Source organism: Heterodontus francisci, chromosome 7 (assembly GCF_036365525.1).
Source record: "Heterodontus francisci isolate sHetFra1 chromosome 7, sHetFra1.hap1, whole genome shotgun sequence".
Taxonomy (NCBI): Eukaryota; Metazoa; Chordata; class Chondrichthyes; order Heterodontiformes; family Heterodontidae; genus Heterodontus; species Heterodontus francisci.
In genome coordinates, this window is record NC_090377.1 from 134233076 (window position 1) to 134256541 (window position 23466).

At 51.6% G+C, this 23466-nt stretch overlaps 1 protein-coding gene across 2 annotated transcripts in view; it reads right to left on the reverse strand.

The window, feature by feature from the left end:
• Positions 1–23466, reverse strand: part of LOC137371792 (caspase-8-like) — a 76622-nt gene that overhangs the window by 32433 nt on the left and 20723 nt on the right. For both annotated transcript variants that reach the window (XM_068034671.1, XM_068034670.1), the window contains exons 6-7: positions 18540–18603; positions 16842–16904 (exon numbers count right to left, since the gene is read on the reverse strand). In XM_068034671.1, the coding sequence (XP_067890772.1) occupies positions 16842–16904; positions 18540–18603 (127 nt within the window). The remainder of the gene's footprint in view (positions 1–16841; positions 16905–18539; positions 18604–23466) is intronic.

Below are 23466 nucleotides of genomic sequence, written 5' to 3' on the forward strand. Positions count from 1 at the left end.
GGGAGATACGCAGTGAGCTTTCTGCAGGAAACCCACACCGTTCCGGGAGACGAAGCCACCTGGCTCCTGGAGTGGCAGGGTGAGGTCCACATGAGTCACCTCACCCCTATTTCTAGTGGGGTGGCTATCTTGTTGGTCCTGACTTTTCAGCTGGAGATCTTGGGGGTCAAGGAGCTAGTGCCGGGCCGCTTGCTCCACCTCGCTGTTCGCCTGGGTAGCATGCTGCTCCACTTTGTGAACGTGTATGCGCCAAGGCCCGGCGCGTTGCAAGCGCGCTTCTTTGAAGAAATGTCCGCTCTCTTGAGCTCCATCGATAGCGGCGAGTGCATCATCCTCGGGGAGGATTTTAACTTCACCCTCGAGGTGGGGGATCGCTCCGGTCCCCAGCGCGGCCAAGCGTCGGTGGAGATGTTGAGGGGACTGATCAGCTCCCTTAACTTGGTGGACGTCTGGCGGAATCTCCATCCCGACTCCAGCGCCTTCACGTGGAGGTCTGGAGGAGGAGGAGGGTCCCGAATCGACCGCCTTTACTTTTCGCAGGCGTACGTCTCCCGCACCTCGGCGGCCTCCATGCGGCTGGTGCCGTGCTCAGACCACCACCTGGTGTGGGCGGAGTTTATTCCGCTCCGCAAGCGGGCGGGGTCCGCGTACTGGCACTTTAACAACCAGCTGCTGGAAGACGAGCGATTCCGGGACTCGTTCTGTCGATTCTGGGCCGATTGGAGAAGGAAGCAGGGAGGCTTTCCCTCTTTGAGACTATGGTGGGATGTGGGCAAGACTCACATCCGCGTCTTCTGTCAGGAGTACGCGAAGGGGTCGACCAAGAGGCGGGAAGCCGAGATCGGGCGCCTAAAGAGGGAGGTGCACGACTTGGAGACCCGTCGAGGTCCTGGCCCTGCGGCAGGCGAACAAAGCGAAGAAGGGCACGCTGAGGGACCTGCAGCTCATTGGGTCCCGAGGCGCGTACATGAGGTCGCGGATCCAGATCCTGGAAGATTTGGACCGCGCCTCACTCTTCATCTACTCACTGGAAAAATGGCGGGGGGTCCGTCAGCAGCTTGTTGAGTTGCTGGCCGACGACGGATCCTCCATCACGGATCCAGAGGGAATGGGCCTCCTGGTCCGTACTTATTACAGTGCGTTGTTCTCCCCGGATCCGTCTAGCGAGGACGCGTGCAGAGTTTTGTGGGAGGACCTGCTGCAGGTCAGCCCGGAGGGCGCCGAAGGATTGGAGGCTCCACTCACATTGTTGGAGCTGACTGGCGCCCTCCACCAGCTCTCGAGGGGCAAATCCCCAGAGCCGAACGGGCTGTCCGTGGAGTTCCTCAGGGCATTCTGGGATGTCCTGGGGGACGATTACGCGCGGGTCCTGGGGGAAATCCTGGCGACCGGGGAGATGCCCCTCTCGTGGCGCAGGGCGGTCATCGTCCTGCTGCCGAAGAGGGGCGAACTCCGCCTGCTTAAAAACTGGCGTCCTGTCTCCCTCCTCAGCACAGATTATAAGATCTTTGCCCGGGCTATGTCCACCCACCTGTGCTCCGTGCTGGACCACATAATTCACCCCGACCAGTCCTCCATGGTCCCGGGCCGGTCCATCCAGGACAACATCCACCTGGTCCGGGACCTGATCCATCTATCCCAGAGGACTGGTCAGTCGGTCGCCTTTCTCTCCCTCGATCAGGAGAAGGCGTTCGACAGGGTGGATCACGAATACCTTTTCGGGTCTGTGCGCACTTTCGGACTCGGGCCGCATTTCGTGGCCCGGATCCGACTTCTATACGCTGCCGCAGAGTGTCTAGTCAAGGTAAACGGGTCCTTGACGACGCCCCTTCACTTTGGGAGAGGAGTGCGTCAGGGATGCCCCATGTCCGGCCAACTGTACTGCATCTGCGTGGATCCGTTCCTGTGCCTGCTTCGCAGGAGGTTGACGGGATTGGCTCTGCGCGAGCCGGCCATGCGGGTCGTCCTCTCAGCTTATGCCGACGACGTGCTCCTCGCGGTCACAGATCCCGTTGACTTGCGCAGGATGCGCGACTGCCAGCAGACCTTTTCTGCCGCATCCTCCGCGAGGATCAATTGGGAGAAATGTTCCGGACTCCTGGTGGGTCAGTGGCGGGTGGACTCCCTGCTGGAGGAGTTGATGCCTTTTACGTGGAGCACCACGCTCCTCCTCTATCTGGGAGTCCACCTTAGCCCCGCTGATGAAGCCTGGCTGGCAAACTGGCAGGAGTTGGAGGCGAAGGTCTCCACTCGGCTGGGGCGCTGGACAGGACTGCTCCGAGTGCTTTCCTACAGGGGCTGGGCGCTGGTCATAAACCAACTGGTGACCTCCATGCTGTGGTACCGGTTGGTCACTTTGGCCCCGCCCCCTGCATTCGCCACCAAGATCCAGAAGAAACTCGTCGATTTCTTCTGGGGCAAGAGGAAACACTGGGTCTCTGCCGCGGTCCTGAGTCTCCCGATCGAAGAGGGCGGCCAGTCGCTGGTGTGCGTCCGCACCCAGGCTGCGACTCTCCGCCTTCGGACCCTGCAGAGATACCTGTACGTCGAGCGTCCTCCCAGATGGTGTGCGCTGGCGACGTATTTTTTCCGCCAGTGTCACTGCCTTCAAGACGACACGCAGCTCCCGGTGGAGTCCATTAGCCGCGCCTGTCTTTTACCGGGATCGATTCTGAGTCTGGAACATGGTCGCCTCCAGTGAGGGCGCTCCCCCGCCGGCGGAGGAGAGCACCTCAGCTGTCCGGGTGGCCGACTCCGGGGTCGGCCCGGCGGGTGGAGGAGTAGCCGAAGCCCCTGGGACGCCCCTCTCTGCGGGTGGCGAGGGGGCTCGGGAGAGCAGAGCGCTCCCGGCTGAGCTGACCCCCGCTCGGCTGGAACTGCTCATCAGACCCAGTCCCTGAAACCCTCCTCGGGAGCCGGTCCCGCACAACCCAAGCCGCCTCTCGGAAATGCCCTCTGTGCCATTCCAGTCGGGGCGGAGGGGTTTCCTGTACGGGCTGCTCCTGCACACTCTTCACTTCCTCGCCCTCGTCAGCCGGCCGGACACTCCCTGGTGGTCCGTGTTGCCATCTGGCAGCGAGGGGAAACCCCGATGGAGGTCTCCCTACGCGGCAGTCCTCCCCCTTTACATCGGGGACCTGGGGTGGAGAGTGCTGCACAGGGCAGTCCAGTGCAATAGACTTTTAAGTAGGTTCACGGACTCCCAGACCGCCTGTACTTTCTGCAGCCTGGACGAGTCCATGTTTCACATATATACGGAGTGTGTGAGGTTGCAGCCCCTGTTTGAGTATCTGAAGAGGCTGCTCCTCAAGTTCTGGCTGCACTTCATTCCCACGCTCCTGATCTTTGGGCACCCGGTGCGGAGGGGCGTGGGTCGGGAGGAGGATCTCCTTGTCGGTCTGCTCCTGGGCCTGGCCAAGGTGGCAATTCACAGGTCCAGGCTGCGGGCCGTCAGGGGGTCCGTCCCCTCCGATTGCCTGCCCCTCTTCTGCGGTTACGTTCGCGCCGGGTGTACCTGGAGAAGGAGCATGCGGTGTCCACTGGTACGCTTGAGGCCTTCCGAGACCGGTGGGCACCGCAGGGACTAGAGTGCATCATCGTCGCCGAGAATGGCATTTTAATTTGAGTTTTTTTGTTTATTTGATTTTAATAAAGTTTTTTTTTAAATGTATCTGAAGGGGGCCTGAGGAATAAAGGCCCCCTCGACATGGAATATATAAAAGGTGCCTGGGGTATAAAGGCCAGCTAAAAAAAAAATGGGGGTTAGATACAGAGTAAACTCCCTTTTGTTTACAATAATGTTCTCTAACTTCCAGAGAAAAAGAAAAAAAGGGTTAGATACAAAGTAAAGATCCCGCTACATTGTTCCATTAAACACTCCCAGAACAGGTACAGCATTGGGATTGGCTGAGCAATTTGGGAAGCACTTTCTGCCTGCAATCAGGAGGAGCAGCTGCATCTGCAACTGGAGAGGAGAGAGCAGAGTGGAGTAACTGCAAAGAGGTGACTGTAGAGTGGAGACAGCTGCATTTGTTGTGGAACTGTTGCACTTTTTCAAGACTAAGAAGACTTGCAAGTCATTTTGGAGAGGTGGGTGTTGGAGCACCAGAGAACTGTTTGTTGTTTGGACTGTTGGGGGAGGGAGGAGGCACCGGTAGATCCAGGGGTGGGGCTGCCAAATGCTTATGGGAGCCCCTGTACTTGCTCTTTGTGTTTATCTTCCATCCTGCACAAAGGGGGCTCCCTCCCCACCCCCAAATGTGTGGCTCGGGATGGCTGGAGCTGTCCAGCTGAAGACAATCTTTATATAACAGCAGAAAAGGAAGAGAACCGGGCGGCTCCAGCTGACCCAGGCGAAGAATCCTCCCCGAACTGGAAGACTGGACTGTAGACTCTGCAACAAGATGCTCCAACCACCAATTGAACTGTAACATCCTCACAACTGTTCTCTCCCTTCCATCACTTGGTCACATATCCTCTCCTCTCCTTGTCCTTTTCAGCCCTATCCTCCTCTGCTCCCATCCCCGCCCCATCATATTGCTTGTGTTAAACAGAAAACTGTCGTATGCTTTGTTTCTTGGGGGTGGGCGTAGCTCTGCAACCCTATGGCAAGCCCCTCTTCACTGGTGGCGGGGCCTTCTTGCACAGATGCTGCTGCTGCAGCTGCACCTGTTGCCCCGGCACCATTTGCATTAATAACATCGAAGCATGGGGTCAAAAGCTACGTCCACCCAAACATGTCAATCGAGGCATTCGTAAAGGCAATGGCCGACGTAATCGGCCCTTCGGCCATTGTTGCTGCCTCAAAAATGTACGGGAAGGCGGTGTTTTTCCTGAAGACCGAGCGGGCGGTGTCCCTGGCTCTGTGCAAGGGGCTCACTGTGGGCGGGACCTTTCTGCCAATGAACCCCCTGGAGGCCACTGCGCAAAGGATCATTCTATTGAATGTCCCACCCTTCGTTCCTGGTGAGCTCCTCCTTCCCCACCTGCACCATCTGGGGGAAGTAAAGACGGGTCTCACCCCAGTCCCGCTCGGTCTTCGGGTGAACAGCCTCGGGCACGTGTACTCCTTCCGCCGCCAGCTATTCTTGCAGCTTGTGCGGGAGGAGGTCACAGATGGCCATTTCAATGTAGAGTTCCAGGGGACGGCCTACCGCATCTTCTGGACCTTGGACGGGGCACAGTGCATGTCTGCAAGGGGGTGGGGTATGTTCGTAAGAACTGCCCCAACCTCCCGGCTGCCAACTCCACCACGGCGGCCCAGGGTGGCGCCGCTGCACCACCTCCCACTCCCCCTACACCTCCACCAGACACCATTCAGTCGGTTCTGGAGGCTGTGATCTTCATGGCCTCCGGCGGGGGTGGGGAGTGCCCGTCCAGGTGGAAGGAAGGCGCGGAGGAAAAATAAACATCAAGAGACGCGTCCCCTGGACACATTAACACAACCTGAGCTTGAGCTTAGCCCAAGGCCCATTCCCGGGGAGCCTACATGCCCCAGGGCTGGGCTCAGGCCCAGGCTGACTAAAAAAAAGGAGGGTGTGGAGGTGGAGGCCTCTGATGACATGGAGCTCTCTGAGCCTCTGCACCCAACTGGGAAAACGAGAAGGCACCCCTCCACAGAAGTAACACAGGGCCCATCTGTTGGAGGGGAACCATTTCCTGTTTCGGGTCCCCAGGTTCCCCCTGCCACCATCATCATCAAGGCTGCAAAGTCTGGGCAGGAGCTCCCTACCCCTCAGGATGGAGGGGAGGGGAAGGCCCCTGTATATGAGGCCCCTCCTGGAGGAGTAAGTGGGGGCCTGCTTGTGGTTGGGGAGCCTGGGGACGCCGCCCATTCTGCCACTGCCACTGGTTGGGTGCCCTAAGTGGAGGGGAGGGCAAGGCCCCAAAGGGTCGGCCCTCCCAGCCAAAATCTGTCACCAACCAGGAGACGCCCGACCCAGATAAAATTGAAAATTCTGCTCCAATTGCTGGGTCTGTGGGTGATGGCGGGGCAGGAGATGGCCTCCTCTGTCCGCCTCCAGTCCCAGCTCCGGCTGGATTTCTGGAGTCGGGCACTTTCATCTCGCCTGGACCACTGATTGGCCTGGGGAGGGGATCCTGAACCGCTGGTGCCCACAGGCTCCTGTTCCATCTGAGAACCCAGAGAGGACTCCTCCGCCATCGATCCTGAGGGTGGGATCGTGACGGAGGCGGGACCAGCTGGCGCGGCCGGGATGTCCACCCCACAGTGTGTGGTGGGTGTGTCGGCCACTGGCGGTGATAACCCGGAGGAGGATGGGGATTCGGTGTGGGTCACAGAGGACGACCTTGATTCCAATGCCAGTGAGGTGGTGGAGCCCCTCGTGCCCCCCACCGAGTCTCCTCTCATCCCCACGACGTGCAGGGGTTGCCGCAATAAAGTTCAGCTGGCCCTCGGCCGTTGGTCGAGTCTGGCGCTGATCATTCAGTCTGTCCGTGCTGCCCTCAAGAAAGCGGGCAAGGGCGCAGGCGTGAAACTGGTTGAGAGGTGCCGATTTAATGCGTTCCTCAATGGGTTGCTAGGGGAGTGGAAAGCCAGGTGCACTTCCACTCCCTCCTCACAGTGAGGTGTTGGTGACGGGTTTTAATTACCTTTGACATGAAGATAACCAAAGCCAGCCTCAACATCAATGGCAGCAGGTGGTCTCACCACAGATTTCACAATCTCTCAGTCCTCAGGGAAGGGAGATATGCGGTGAGCTTTCTGCAGGTAACCCACACCGTTCCGGGAGACGAAGCCACCTGGCTCCTGGAGTGGCATGGTGGGGTCTACATGAGTCACTTCACCCCTATTTCTAGTGGGGTGGCTATCTTGATGGCCCCGACTTTTCAGCTGGAGATCTTGGGGGTCAAGGAGGTAGTGCCAGGCCGCTTGCTCCACCTCACCGTTCGCCTGGGTAGTGTGCCGCTCCACTTTGTGAACGTGTACGTGCCCAGGCCCAGCGCGTTGCAAGCGCGCTTCTTTGAAGAAGTGTCCGCTCTCTTGAGCTCCATCGATAGCGGCGAGTGCATCATCTTTGGGGGGGATTTTCACTGTACCCTAGTGGTGGGGGATCGCTCTGGTCCCCAGTGCGGCCAAGCGTTGGTGGAGAAGTTGGGGGAAGTGATCAACTCCCTCAACGTGGTGGACGTCTGGCGGAATCTCCAGCCCGACTCCAGCGCCTTCACGTGGAGGTCTTGAGGAGGAGGGTCCCGAATCGACCGCCTTTACTTTTCGCAGGCATACGTCTCCCACGTCTCGGCAGCCTCCATGCGGCTGGTGCCGTGCTCGGACCACCACCTGGTGTGGGTGGAGTTCACTCCGCTCCGCAAGCGGGTGGGGTCCGCGTACTGGCAATTTAACAACCGGCTTCTGGTGGACGAGCGATTCCTGGACTCGTTCCGTCGATTCTGGGCCGACTGGAGAAGGAAGCAGGGTGGCTTCCCCTCCTTGAGGCTAGGGCAAGACTCACATCCGCGTCTTCTGTCAGGAGTATGCGAAGGGGTCGACCAAGAGGAGGGAAGCCGAGATCGGGCGCCTAGAGAGGGAGGTGCTCAACTTGGAGTCCCGCCTGCTGTTGTGGACGTACAAAGAGAAGAAGGACGCGCTGAGGGACCTGCAGCTCATAGGGTCCCGAAGTGCGTACATGAGGTCGCGAATCTGGATCCTGGAAGATTTGGACCGTGCCTCACCCTTCTTCTACTCGCTGGTAAAATGGCAGGGGGTCCATAAGCAGCTCATAGAGCTGCTGGCCGACTACGGAGCCTCCATCACGGATCCGGAGGGAATGGGCCTCCTGGTCCGTACTTATTACAGTGCGTAGTTCTCTCTGGATCCGTCCAGTGAGGACGCGCGCAGAGTTTTGTGGGAGGACCTGCCGCAGGTCAACCCAGAGGGCGCCGAAGGATTGGAGGCTCCGCTCACGTTGGCGGAGCTGACCGGCGCCCTGCACCAGCTCTCGAGGGGCAAATCCCCAGGGCTGGACAGGCTGACCATGCAGTTCCTGAAGGTGTTCTGGGACATCCTGGGGGATGATTATACACGGGTCCTGGGGGAATGCCTGGGGACCGGGGAGATGCCTCTCTCGTGGCGCAGGGCAATCATCGTCCTGCTGCCGAAGAGGGGCGATCTCCGCCTGTTTAAAAACTGGCATCCGGTCTCCCTCCTCAGCACGAATTATAAGATCTGTGCCCGGGCTATGTCTACCTGCCTGGGCTCCGTGCTGGCCCACGTGATCCACCCCAACCAGTCCTGCACGGTCCCGGGCCGGTCCATCCAGGACAGTATCCACCTGGTCCGGGATCTGATCCATCTTTCCCAGAGGACTGGTCAGTCGGTCGCCTTTCTCTCCCTTGATCAGGAGAAGGCGTTCGACAGGGTGGATCACGAATACCTTTTCGGGACTCTGCGCGCTTTCGGACTCGGGCCGCATTTTATACGTCGCCGCAGAGTGTCTAGTCAAGGTAAACGGGTCCTTGACGGCGCACCTTAGCTTTGGGAGAGGAGTGTGTCACGGATGCCCCATGACAATTGTACACCATCTGCGTGGAGTCCTTCCTGTGCCTGCTTCGCAGGATGTTGACGAGATTGGCTCCGCGCAAGCCAGCCACGCGGGTCGTCCTCTCGGCTTACGCTAACGACGTGCTCCTCCCGGTCACAGATCCCGTTGACTTGCAGAGGATGCGCGACTGCCAGCAGACCTTTTCTGCCGCGTCCTTCGCGAGGATCAATTGGGAGAAATGTTCCGGAATCCTGGTGGGTCAGTGGCGGGTGGACTCCCTGCTGGAGGAGTTGACACCTTTCCCATGGAGCACCATGCACCTCCTCTATCTGGGAGTCCACCTTAGCCCCGCTGAGGAAGCCTGGCCGGCAAACTGGCAGGAATTGGAGGCGAGAGTCACCACTCGACTGGGGCGCTGGACCGGACTGCTCAGAGTGCTTTCCTACAGGGGCCGAGCGCTGGTCATAAGCCAACTGGTGGCCTCGATGCTGTGGTACTGGTTGGTCACTTTGGTCCCACCCCCTGCATTCGCCACCAAGATCCAGAAGAAACTCGTCGATTTCTTCTGGGGCAAGAGGAAACACTGGGTCTCTGCCACGGTCCTGAGTCTCCCGATCGAGGAGGGCAGCCTGTCGCTGGTGTGTGTCTGCACCCAGGCTGCAAACCTCCGCCTTCGGACCCTGCAGAGATACCTGTACGTCGAGCGTCCTCCCAGTTGGTGTGCGCTGGCGACGTATTTTTTCCGCCAGTTTCACTGCCTTCAAGCCGACACGCAGCTCCCAGCGGAGACCGTTAGCCACGCCTCTCTGAGGGAGTCGCATGCCTTTTACCGGGATCTATTCTCAGTCTGGAACATGGTTGCCTCCAGTCAGGGCGCTCCCCCGCCGGCGGAGGAGAGCGCTTTGGCTGTCCAGGCGGCTGACTCCAGGGACGGACCAGCGGGTGGAGGAGTAGCCGAAGCGCCGGGGACGCCCCTCACTGCGGGTGGCGAGGGGGATCGGGAGAGAAGAGCGCTCCCGGCCGAGCTGAACCCCGCTCAGCCGGAACTGCTCCCTCCTCGGGAGCCGGTCCCGCACAACCTGAGCCGCCTCTCGGGAATACCCTCTGTGCCATTCCAATCGGCGCAGAGGGTTTCCTGTACGGGCTGTTCCTGCACACTCTCCACTTCCTCGCCCTCGTCTGCCAGCCGGACACGCCCTGGCGGTCCGCGTTGCCATCTGGCGGTGAGGGGCAACCCGATGGAGGTCTCTCTACGTGGGAGACCTCCCCCTTTGCATTGGGGACCTGGGGTGGAGGGTGTTGCACAGGGCAGTCCCGTGCAATAGACTTGTAAGCAGGTTTACAGACTCCCAGGCCGCCTGTACTTTCTGCGGCCTGGACGAGTCCGTGTTCCATGTATCTCTGGAGTGTGCGAGGTTGCAGCCCCTGTTTGAGTATTTGAATGGGCTGCTCCTCAGGTTTTGGTTGCACTTCAGCCCCACGCTCCTGATCTTTGGGTATCCGGTGCAGAGGGGCGTGGGCCGGGAGGCGGATCTCCTCGTCGGTCTGCTCCTGGGCCTGGCCAAGGTGGCAATTCAGGCTGCGGGCTGTCGGGGGGGTCTGTTCTCCCTGATTGCCTGCCCCTCTTCCGCGGGTACGTTCGCGCCCGGGTGTCCCTGGAGAAGGAGCATGCGGTGTCCGCTGGTACGCTTGAGGCCTTCCGCGATCGGTGGGCACTGCAGGGACTGGAGTGCATCGTCGATGCCGAGAATGGCATTTTAATTTGAATTATTTGTTTATTTATCTGATTTTAATCAAGTTATTTTAAAAATATAAATATGTATATAAAGAGGGCCTGAGTAATAAAGGCCCCCTCGACATGAAATATATAAAAGGGGCCTGGGGTATAAAGGCCACCTTATAAAAAAAAAAAGGGTTAGATAGAGAGGACTGCAGGAGCAGAGAGTCTTGACGTATCCCATTAACTCTTGGACATGGCATTGAATGTACAAGAGGGCGGACTTGTCTGTGGGAACGAAATAGAGAAGCACCAAGAGGAGTTGAATGTGATTCCCTTAAAACAAAACAAAAAAGAGTTAGATACAGAGTAAAGATCTCTCTGCACTGCTCCAGAATGTACCTCAGTCCCACCCTCAAAAGATTGCCCTGACAGGATCAGGGTGACAGTTTTCCATTTCAAGACCTGCGAGTCTGGATTAGTACTGTTTGGGCAGTGCACCCATGTCCATGATGGATTGCATCAAGACTGCCTAAACTCATGGCACGTTGGATCCTTAGAGCCAGAAAAGTGAGGCTGGACTGGATTTGAACCCAGGCCCAAATTCAAAGGCTAGTGATTAACTTACTGCATACCCTAGTGCTCTACACACTTCAGCATTCAGTGGAATGCAGAGGCAACAACACTTCTGGTTTGTACAATGATAATCTGAAATCTTCACCGTGGTAATCATTTTCAGTAACTTCAAAGCAGTGTTTGTACTGCACGTGAAACACAGCATGTAGCAACAGTATGCATAACAAGCCCGTGAGCTCATCCTGTGACATCTTGTGTGGGTTTTACATGTAACATAAATTTCACACAGCCAGGACGAGAAAAGCAGTCACACAATTTCGATACCCTGTATCATCGACTGGAATCAGAACCAGCCCAGAAACATGTACCAGAAATGTACCTTTATTACTCAGGCCCTCTTTATATACATATTTACATTTTTAAAATAACTTGATTAAAATCAGATAAACAAACACCAGAAAGGCCGAGAGGGGGGTTTTGACGACTGGGCAACTCTCAACCTCCATAAATTCGCCCAGGCGTGCGCCATGGAGAGGTCACTCCATAGTTGCCTCACAGCGACTAAAACAACACGGAAGGCAGCAGTTACGGGTTATAAGTCCAGATAAATTGGCGTAGAAACTGGGCGCCACGGGTTGCCTTTGTCAGTGGGAGAGGTCATTGCACCTCACTGGACAGCTACCGCCCGCCTCAAACCGGGCAGCCCCCGGTCAATAAGGTTCTGTCCCGCCACAGTCTGCCTGCTTCAATGGGTGCTTGGAGCTCAGGGTCATTGCCCGAAAGGTGGACTGATACACCGCACCAAACAACATGAAAAAAGGAAAGAAGGTACCAGCCCTTCGCTTTGCAAGCTGGAACGTCAGAACTATGTGTCCTGGCCTGTCGGAAGACCTTACACAAATCAACGATTCTCGGAAGACCGCCATCATTAACAACGAGCTCAGTAGATTCAATGTGGACATTGCAGCACTTCAGGAGACTCGCCTCACCGCGAGTGGCTCTCTAGCAGAGCAAGACTACACCTTCTTCTGGCAGGGCAGGGACCCTGAAGAACCAAGACAGCATGGAGTGGGCTTCGCCATCAGAAACTCCTTGCTCAGCATGATAGAGCCTCCCTCAAATGGCTCGGAACGCATACTGTCCATCCGACTGCTCACCACCTCTGGTCCAGTACACCTACTCAGCATCTATGCTCCAACACTCTGCTCCCCACCTGAAGCTAAAGGCCAGTTCTATGAACAACTCCATAACATCATTAGCAGCATCCCCAACACCGAACACCTATTCCTGCTGGGGGACTTTAATGCCAGGGTTGGGGCCGACCATGACTCATGGCCCTCCTGCCTTGGGCGCTATGGCGTTGGAAGGATGAATGAGAACGGGCAGAGACTGCTTGAGTTGTGTACCTATCATAACCTCTGCATCACCAACTCATTCTTTCACACTAAACCCTGTCACCAGGTTTCATGGAGGCACCCAAGATCACGTCATTGGCACCAGCTAGACCTCATTGTCACAAGGCGAGCCGCCTTAAACAGTGTTCAAATCACACGCAGCTTCCACAGTGCGGACTGCGACACCGACCACTCCCTGGTGTGCAGCAAGGTTAGACGCAGACCAAAGAAGTTGCATCATTCCAAGCAGAAGGGCCACCCGCGCATCAACACGAGCAGAATTTCTCACCCACAGCTGTTACAAAAATTTCTAAATTCACTTGTAACAGCCCTTCAAAACACTCCCACAGGGGATGCTGAGACCAAGTGGGCCCACATCAGAGACGCCATCTATGAGTCAGCTTTGACCACCTACGGCAAAAGTGCGAAGAGAAATGCAGACTGGTTTCAATCTCATAATGAAGAGCTGGAACCTGTCATAGCCGCTAAGCGCATTGCACTTTTGAACTACAAGAAAGCCCCCAGCGATTTAACATCCGCAGCACTTAAAGCAGCCAGAAGCACTGCACAAAGAACAGCTAGGCGTTGCGCAAACGACTACTGGCAACACCTATGCAGTCATATTCAGCTGGCCTCAGACACCGGAAACATCAGAGGAATGTATGATGGCATGAAGAGAACTCTTGGGCCAACCATCAAGAAGATCACCCCCCTCAAATCTAAATCGGGGGACATAATCACTGACCAACGCAAACAGATGGACCGCTGGGTTGAGCACTACCTAGAACTGTACTCCAGGGAGAATGCTGTCACTGAGACTGCCCTCAATGCAGCCCAGCCTCTACCAGTCATGGATGAGCTGGACATACAGCCAACCAAATCGGAACTCAGTGATGCCATTGATTCCCTAGCCAGCGGAAAAGCCCCTGGGAAGGACAGCATTACCCCTGAAATAATCAAGAGTGCCAAGCCTGCTATACTCTCAGCACTACATGAACTGCTATGCCTGTGCTGGGACGAGGGAGCAGTACCCCAGGACATGCGCGATGCCAACATCATCACCCTCTATAAAAACAAAGGTGACCGCGGTGACTGCAACAACTACCGTGGAATCTCCCTGCTCAGCATAGTGGGGAAAGTCTTTGCTTGAGTTGCTCTGAACAGGCTCCAGAAGCTGGCCGAGCGCGTCTACCCTGAGGCACAGTGTGGCTTTCGTGCAGAGAGATCGACCATTGACATGCTGTTCTCCCTTCGTCAGATACAGGAGAAATGCCGTGAACAACAGATGCCCCTCTACATTGCTTTCATTGATCTCACCAAAGCCTTTGACCTCGTCAGCAGACGTGGTCTCTTCAGACTACTAGAAAAGATCGGATGTCCACCAAAGCTACTAAGTATCATCACCTCATTCCATGACAATATGAAAGGCACAATTCAACATGGTGGCTCCTCATCAGAGCCCTTTCCTATCCTGAGTGGTGTGAAACAGGGCTGTGTTCTCGCACCCACACTTTTTGGGATTTTCTTCTCCCTGCTGCTTTCACATGCGTTCAAATCCTCTGAAGAAGGAATTTTCCTCCACACAAGATCAGGGGGCAGGTTGTTCAACCTTGCCCGTCTAAGAGCGAAGTACAATGTACGGAAAGTCCTCATCAGAGAACTCCTCTTTGCTGACGATGCTGCTTTAACATCTCACACTGAAGAGTGCCTGCAGAGTCTCATCGACAGGTTTGCGTCTGCCTGCAATGAATTTGGCCTAACCATCAGCCTCAAGAAAACGAACATCATGGGGCAGGACGTCAGAAATGCTCCATCCATCAATATTGGCGACCACGCTCTGGAAGTGGTTCAAGAGTTCACCTACCTAGGCTCAACTATCACCAGTAACCTGTCTCTAGATGCAGAAATCAACAAGCGCATGGGTAAGGCTTCCACTGCTATGTCCAGACTGGCCAAGAGAGTGTGGAAAAATGGCGCACTGACACGGAACACAAAAGTCCGAGTGTATCAGGCCTGTGTCCTCAGTACCTTGCTCTACGGCAGCGAGGCCTGGACAACGTATGCCAGCCAAGAGCGACGTCTCAATTCATTCCATCTTCGCTGCCTTCGGAGAATACTTGGCATCAGGTGGCAGGACTATATCTCCAACACAGAAGTCCTTGAAGCGGCCAACACCCCCAGCTTATACACACTACTGAGTCAGCGGCGCTTGAGATGGCTTGGCCATGTGAGCCGCATGGAAGATGGCAGGATCCCCAAAGACACATTGTACAGCGAGCTCGCCACTGGTATCAGACCCACCGGCCGTCCATGTCTCCGCTATAAAGACGTCTGCAAACGCGACATGAAATCGTGTGACATTGATCACAAGTCGTGGGAGTCAGTTGCCAGCGTTTGCCAGAGCTGGCGGGCAGCCATAAAGACGGGACTAAAATGTGGCGAGTCGAAGAGACTTAGTAGTTGGCAGGAAAAAAGACAGAGGCGCAAGGGGAGAGCCAACTGTGTAACAGCCCCGACAAACAAATTTCTCTGCAGCACCTGTGGAAGAGCCTGTCACTCTAGAATTGGCCTTTATAGCCACTCCAGGCGCTGCTCCACACACCACTGACCACCTCCAGGCGCGTATCCATTGTCTCTCGAGATAAGGAGGCCCAAAAGAAAGAAAAAGAAAGTGAGTCAGCCACTGATTATGGGTAACCATTTGCTCCTCTTTAGAATACGGCAATTGAGATGTGAATATCGAGGGCTGCTGAACTGCTTTGTGATTTCAACTTCACAGGGTGAGTGATGAAAGGCAGATCCTTCAGATGCATGAACTGCGATGTGTCTCATTTCCTCTCTCTCAATCAGATTCCCCAGGGCCCTGTGTGCTTATGAGCAACTCCCAGAAAACAAACATTAACTTATAGAATTATTGCCAGCAAGTTACATACCATCGGAATATTGAAGAACCTTCTGTATCCAAAAATGGGAGGTGCAACATGAGTAAAGTCAATGGTGCCTTTTGTTTGGGAGAATCCCACACAACTGGTAACATTGAGTCTGCTCTCCAGCTGGTGCTGCCTTGCCACTGAATTTGATGTATGGTGAAACATAGTGCAAAGGCACTTGAAACCTCAGTGAGCCAGCTGTGAATCCAATCCACTTGACCCATTGGTGTCTGGAAACACCAGATTTTTGGTGTTTCATTTCAACTGAGACTGACATATGGATGTTTAGCTGCAAGTCTGATGATGGGGACTTCTCCTCACACACTGCCCATCACTGAGGTCCAAACAGATGACTGTTGATCGTAGTTGTGCTGCGCTGGGTAGTAGTATGTCCATAAAGATAGTCATCTGTGGCCTCTAAATACCCAAGTCACTGTCTTTGCCTTTTGCTACTCTTAGAGTCATAGAGCTATACAGCACAGAAACAGGCTCTTCAGCCCATCATGTCCGCGCCAGTCAATATCAAACATATCTAAAATGGATCAACACCAGCACTGAAGTTACAGTGATCATTAAGTCTAGGGCCTTGTTCAGGCAAATTCTCCTGCTCTGCCTCCACTGGAACTCTGCCTGACCCTCAAGCTAGGTTTAAATGGAAGGTATTAATGTGGTGTGGGAATGAAGTAACTCTGAGTTAATTAGCACTTGAGCTGTTAACAAGCAAAAAAAAAAAGTCTGTGTACCAGAAACATTTACTTCCAGAAGCCATCATCCACTTAATAAATGTTACAAAATTCCTACCCTTAATTCCCAATTCATTCATACGCGAGCTCAAACCCAAAGAGGAAACTGAGCCTCTGGAAAGCCGATTGATGAAGAGTATAAATGGGTTCAAGAGAATGCTAGTTGGATTTTGCAAAGAGGAAAAAGAGGTTGTTGGAATTGATGTATTAAACAGTAACAGGTTTGTTAGGCCGAATAGCTATTTGCTGTTCCTAAAAATTCTTATCCAAAAAAACTGAATGGGAATATGAAGTGATTAAACAGAAAAAAAAAGTCTTGCTAAATATACATTTAATGTGTCATGCTGTGCAGAATTCACGTACCCATGAATGCAGAGATCTTCAGCAGTAACAGACACGAATTCAGGTGGTGAAATCGGACTTGGAAAGAGTCCCAATATTTCTGTTTTTCTTTTGAGACTGCACATTTTCTCCGATTTACTCCACTTTTATATTTTGTGGCTGGGCCACACTACTTGTACAGCTGAGAGCATTGTTGATCTGTACCTGCACAAATCTTTGTTCGATCCAGCCTCTCAGAGTGATATTAGTGAAGGGATGGGAGCAGGTAGGGTTGCTATTTGTTGCCCTTTCCAAAACCAGTTTGGTAGGGGCGCAACTCCAGGTTGACCCACTTGTGCTTGCAGGCAGCATTGTCTTTTAAATGTGAGATCCAATGCAACAATTTTGCAGTTACAAAAATCATTAGAGAGCAACCCAGACTGCCTGCTTCAAAGTTGGTTGCGTAATCATAATATCCCATACATAATATCCCATACAAAGCCTCACACCCATAACACCTATACAGGCAGGTCATACTGGTTTCTCCCCTCAATCGGAGTCTGTGGCCTATAGTGAGATCTAAACTAAGAAGAAAATAGATAATAAAATAGGGAAGCAGTGCGCCACATAGTTTGAAAAATCAAAATAGTTGGTATTACCTTGTGTAGGTTCCATACTCATTGCTGTCATAGCTCTGTGCAGATTGGCCATGGCATGTGAACCTGAAAAACAGGTTAAGAATAAAAGATAAATTAGTATTTTTTTTCATTCACAAGATGTGGGCCTCGCTGGCAAGGCCAGAATTTATTGCCCATCCCTAATTGCCCTTGAGAAGATGGTGGTGAGCTGCTTCAGTCCGTGTGTGAAGGTACTCCCACAGTGCTGTTATGAGGGAGTTTCAGGATTTTGGTCCAGTGAAGATGAAGGAACGTTGATATATTCCCAAGTCAGGATGGTGTGTGACTTGGAGGGGAACTTGCAGGTGGTGGTGTTCCCATGCACCCATTACCCATTTCCTTCCAGGTGGTAGAGGTCACTGGTTTGGAAGGTGCTGTTGAAGGACCCTAGGTGAGTTGCTGCAGTGCATCTTGTAGATGGTACATACTGCTGCCACTGTGTGCCAGTGATTGAAAGTGTGGATGTTTAAGGTGGTCAACTAGCTCATGAGTTTGATTGATGGTCTGTGCTGTGTTAGTCCATTTCAGTAAGGGCTGACAAGTTGACCTCAGTGCCTCTGGGCAAGGAAGGGAGAATGAGGAATGGCCAGTTGTGTGAGGTATTGGCTGGCATCCTGGTACTGTACCCCAGCTTTCAGTGGAGCATATTAAAACAAAAATGGTGCAACAGAACAGTACCTTAAGTATCGCGCTAGCTCAGAGTCAAAGGACTGAATTTTGTCCTGGTGACAGGGGTTTCGGCAGCGGGCCAGAACGTAGGGGGGAGACCCCACCTTGACCCTCCGTCGGACCCCGCTGCAATTCCACCTGGGGCAGGCAACTAACTGCCCACCACACCTTTAAGGGTTGAGCTCCTGCCTTCAGAGCTGCTGGCCAATCAGGGGGCCAGTAGCTCTGCAGTACCTGCAGTGCCATAGGAAGCTATGGCCACTTCCAGTACTGCAGGAGGCCTTGCAGTACCAAGGATGTCAGAGACCCTGAGAGAGGTAAGTGGGGTCAGGGTTACTGAGGCCATTCAGGCAGACCCTGGCGATGGGGTGGGACAGGCTTGGTGAGGGTGGGGGTGGTCTTCCCAGGGGGGGCCCTTTCAGGGCCCTGGATTTCCCCCAAAGGAGGAAACACCTCAACCCTGCTAGAATGCCACCAGATTATAGCTGGCGGTGTCTCACTCCGGTGGCAGGAATATCCGCCTTCTATTAAATTGAGGCGGAGGTGGGAAGAAGCCATTAAGTGGCCTCCATTCCCATCCCTTGAAGGCCCACTAAAGTCAGCCCAAAATTTCCACTTGACCATCCCATGGTTGAAAATGCATCAATCATTCAGGCACTGATCCATGAAGCCCTGAGGGTAATGTCCGGTTCAATGCCTGGTCTACGTAGATCCAGCTATCACTACAATGCTTTAGGAAGGTGGGGGGAGGGAAATATGCCCATTATGCCCGGTTATGATCCCGGACCTTTACAGGCACTGCAAGTGTGAGCAGGGGCATGATCAGGCTCAGGCACAATGCCCCCATGAACAAAACGCCTGCTGATGCTCACTTTCTAGGCTTGCATACAAAATGTTCCTTTGGGCAAGGTAGCATTGGTACTGATGGATCTGCATCCCTATAAAATTCAGCGCCTACAAGAGAGAAAGGGAAAGAAAATTGCTGCAGAAAAGAAACCCATTTCCACTCACTCTGCTCTGTAGTTGAACCTCCTGCTTGCTGGATATGTGGCCTTTCTACTGCTGGATGGTCTGCCTGTGAAATATAAGAAAGTACAATTTAATTGTGTATATTTCCTTATTTTTGGCCACTTTCTCCTCCTAACTTGAAGGCCCAGAACTCACTCTGAGTATTGAGTGTCTCAGCTTAATCAACCTCAAAGAGGATAAAACCCCTAGTTAAGATGGATTGCATCCATACATTTTAAAAGAATCTAGGGAAGTGATAACAGAGGCATTACTACACATATAAAATAATTCATTAGAAGGTGTAGTGCTGGAAGACTGGCGAATAGTTAACATAATTCCTATATTTAAGAAGAGGTCAGAACACGCCCAGGAAATTTGAAAGCAGTCAGTATAAGTTTAGTTTAGTTTAGAGATACAGCACTGAAACAGGCCCTTCGGCCCACCGAGTCTGTGCCGACCATCAACCACCCATTTATACTAACCTTACACTAATTCCATATTCCTACCACATCCCCACATGTCCCTATATTTCCCTACCACCTACCTATACTAGGGGCAATTTATAATGGGCAATTTACCTATCACCTGCAAGTCTTTGGATGTGGGAGGAAACCGGAGAACCCGGTGAAAACCCACGCAGACACAGGGAGAACTTGCAAACTCCGCACAGGCAGTACCTAGAATTGAACCTGGGTCGCTGGAGCTGTGAGGCTGCGGTGCTAACCACTGTGTCAGTGTTAGGAAAAATAATGGGAATCCCTACTAAAGGAAAGAATAGAAGGCCATCTAGAAAAAGAAAAATACAATAATGAATAGTCAGCAAGGGAAAATCTTGCTTGACCAACCTTATTAAATTTTTGTGGAGGCAACAGAAAGAGTAGACAATGGTAATGCAGTAGATATCATTTATCTGGAATTTCAAAAGGCCTTCAATAAGGTGTCCCATAATAGACCAATGAATAAGGTCAGAGAATGTGGAGTCAGGTGACAAGTGGCAGAATGGATTGCCAGCTAGTTTCAAGACAGAAAGCAGAGCGTGCGAATAAAGGGTAATTATTCAGAGGGGCAGAAGGTGGGAAGTGGTGTTCCACAAGGACCCCACTAAATGCTGGAACTACTGCTGTTCACAATTTACATTAATGATTTGGATGTTGGAATCAAAAACACAATTTCTAAATTTGCGGATGACACCAAATTGGGGGGACAGTCAATACTGAGGAGGACTGCGACAAATTAATAAACTTGCAGAATGGGCAAATAATTGGCAAATGAAGTTCAACATAGATAAATGTGTGGTAGTACATTGTGGTAGGAAGAATAGGGAAGACACTTATTATTTGGAAGGTGTAATTTCCAACAGGTTTGAATTCCTTTCAGCTTGTATGGATGAGAGCGAGGGCTGCAGGGCGGATGAGCAAACTGACCATGGCACCGTGGTACAGGAAGTAATTCAAATGGGGGGAGCTGAAAGAAATGTAGTGATCGTAGGGGACAGTACAGTCAGGGGATTAGACACAGTTCTCTACAGCCAAGAGCAGGAGTCCAGAAAGCTGTGTTGCCTGCCTGGTGCCAGGGTTCGGGACATCTGCTCAGGGCTGGAGAGGAACTTGCAGTGGGAGGAGGAGAATCCAGTTGTCATGGTCCAGGTGGGTACCAACGACATAGATAGGACAAGGAAAGAGGTTCTGCGCTGGGAGTATGAGCAGCTGTAGGCTAAATTAAAAAGCAGAACCTCAAAGGTAATAATCTCTGGATTAGGTGGCCAAGGCTGGGACCTGAATATTGAAGGGTATTTGCCTTTTTGAAAAGACAGGAAGCTGGGAAAAGGTGGTGGAGCAGCTTCGTTAATTAAGGATGTCATTCGTACAGTAGCGAGAGATGACCTTAGCTCGGAAGAGCAAGATGTAGAATCAGTTTGGGTAGAGATAAGAAATAGGAAAGGTAAGAGGTCACTTGTGGGAGTAGTTTCTAGGTCCCCTAACAGTTGCTACACTCTAGGACAGAGTACACAGGAAGAAATAAAGGGGTAAGTAAGAAAGGTACCGGAATAGTCATGGGTGAATTTAATGTACATGTAGATTGGAAAAATCAGATTGGCAAAGGAGCCTGGAAAATGATTTCATAGAGTGTATTTGGGACAATTTCTTAGAGCAGTATGTTCTAGATCCAAATAGGGAGCAGGCTATTCCAGACCTGGTAATGTGCAATGAAACAGGATTAATCAATAACCTCATGGTAAAGGAGCCTCTAGGTGACAGCAATCATAACATGATAGAATTTCACGTTCAGTTTGAAGGGGAGAAGTGTGGGTCTAAGACTAGTGTTTTAAACTTAAATAAAGGTAATTACAAGGGTATGAAGGTAGAGCTAGCTAACCTGAACTGGGAAATTAGGTTAAAAGGTAGGACAGTAGAGATGCAGTGGCAGATTTTTAAGGAGATATTTAATAACTCTCAGAAAAGATTTATCCCAGTGAGAAAAAGATTCTTTGAGAGGGATGCATCAACTGTGGCTAAATATGGAAGTTAAAGATCGTATCAAATTAAAAGAAACACTGTACAAATCTGCAAAGATTAGTGGTAGGTCAGAAGATTGGACAGATTGTAAGAACCAACAAAGAATGACGAAAAAAAATAATTGAGTGGGAGAAAGTAGAGTATGAGAAAAAACTAGCTAGTAATATAAAAACAGACAGTAAGAGTTTCTACGTGTATTTAAATAGGAAAAGAGTAACTAAAGCTAGTGTTGATCCTCTAGAGAGTGAGTCTGGGGAATTGATGATGGAAAACAAGGAAATGGCGGAGCCGTTGAACGGGTATTTTGTGTCTGTTTTCACTGTAGATGACTTAGGAAACCTCCCAAAAATACTTGAAAATCAAGAGTTGAAAGGAAGGGAGGAGCTTAAAACAATCACCATCACCAGGGAAAAGGTGCTGAGAAAACTATTAGACCTAAAGAATGACAAGTCCCCATGATCAGATGGCCGGCATCCTAGAGTCTTAAAAGAAGTGGCTGCGGAGATAGTAGAGGCTTTGGTTATAATCTTCCAAAATTCCTTAGATTCTGGAAGGGTCCCAGTGGATTGGAAAATAGCAAATGTAACATCTTTATTAAAGAAAGCAGGGAGACAGCAAGCAGGTAACTATAGGCCAGTTAGCCTAACATCTGTCATAGGGAAATTCCTAGAATACGTTATTAAGGAGGTTATAGCAGGATACTTAGAAAATCATAATGGGATCTAAGTCAACATGGTTTTGTGAAAGGGAAATTATGTTTAAGTAATTTATTAGAGTTCTTCAAGGAAGTAACAAGCAAGGTGGATAAAGAGGAACTTATAGATGTGGTGTACTTGGATTTCCAAAAGGCATTTGAAAAGGTGTCACATCAAAGGTTACTACACAAGATAAGAGCACATAGTGTAGGGGGTAACATATTAGCTTGGATAAAGGATTCGTTAGCTAACAGGAAGCAGAGAATAGGGACAAATGGGTCTTTTTCAGGTTGGCAAGCTGTAACTAGTGGAGTGCCACAGCAATCAATGCTGGGGCCTCAACTATTTACAGTTTATATCAATGACTTGGATGAAGGGACCGAATGTATGGTAGCTAAATTTGCTGATGACACCAAGATAGGAAGGAAAGTAAGTTGTCAAGAGGAGGTAAAGAGTCTACAAAAGGATATAGATATGTTAAGTGAGTGGGCAAAAATTTGGCAGATGGAGTATAATGTGGGAAAATGTGGATTTGTCAACTTTGGCAGGAAGAATAGAAAAGCTGTATATTTCTTAAATGGAGAGAGACTGCAGAACTCTGTGGTACAGAGGGATCTGGGTGTCCTGGTACATGAATCATAAAAGGTTAGTATGCAGAAACGGCAAGTAATTAGGAAGGCAAATGGAATGCTGGCATTTATTCGACTAATTCCAGGGATGAAGGGCTTATCTTATGAAGAAAGGTTGAACAGGTTGGGCCTATTTCTATGGAATTTAGAAGAATGAAAGGTTATCTTATTGAAACATATAAGATCCTGAGGGGACTTGATTGAGTGGACACCAGGAGGATGTCTCCTCTTGTGGGGGAAACTAGAACTAGGGGACACAGTTTCCCTTTTAAGACGGAGCTGAGGAGAATTTTTTTTTCTCGAAGGGTCATTAGTCTGTTGAATTCTCTTCCGAGAAAGCAGTGGAGGCTAGGTCATTGAATTTATTCAAGACTGAGTTAGATAGATTTTTGATAGACAAGGGTTATGGGGGGCAGACGGGAAAGTGGAGTTGAGACTGCAACCAGATCAGCCATGATCTTATTGAATGGCGGAGCAGGCTCGAAGGGCTGAATGGCCTACTCTTGCTCCTATGAGTTTAGGTGGGGTAGAGGAACAAAGGGATCTCAGGTTAGCAAGGCCATGAAAAAAAGCAAACCAAGGACTAGGCTTTATTCCTAGAGAGACAGAATTGCAAAGTACGGAAATAACGCTAAACCTGTATCGAACCTTAATCAGACCACACTTCAAGTATTGCGTGCAGTTGTGGTGGCCATCTCACAAAAAAGGATGTAGAGGCACTGGAGAGGGTGCAGAGAAGATTTACAAGGATGATACCAATAATGTGTGGGTGAATGTATCAGGAAAGGATTGACAAGCTGGGTCTCTTTTCTCTTGAAAAAAGGCTGAGGGTTGACCTAATAGAGGTCTTTAAAATTATGAAAGGTTTTGACAGCGTGGATACAGAATATTACCACTTGTGGAGAAGAGTAAAACTAGAGGCTATTAATATAAGATAGTCACCAAGAACTCCAACAGGGAATTCCGAAGAAACTTCTTTACCCAGAGTGGTGAGAATGTGGATCTCACTACCATAGGGAGTGGTTGAAGTGAATAATATAGATACATTTAAGGGGAGGCGAGACAAGAAAATGAGGGAGAAGGGAATAGA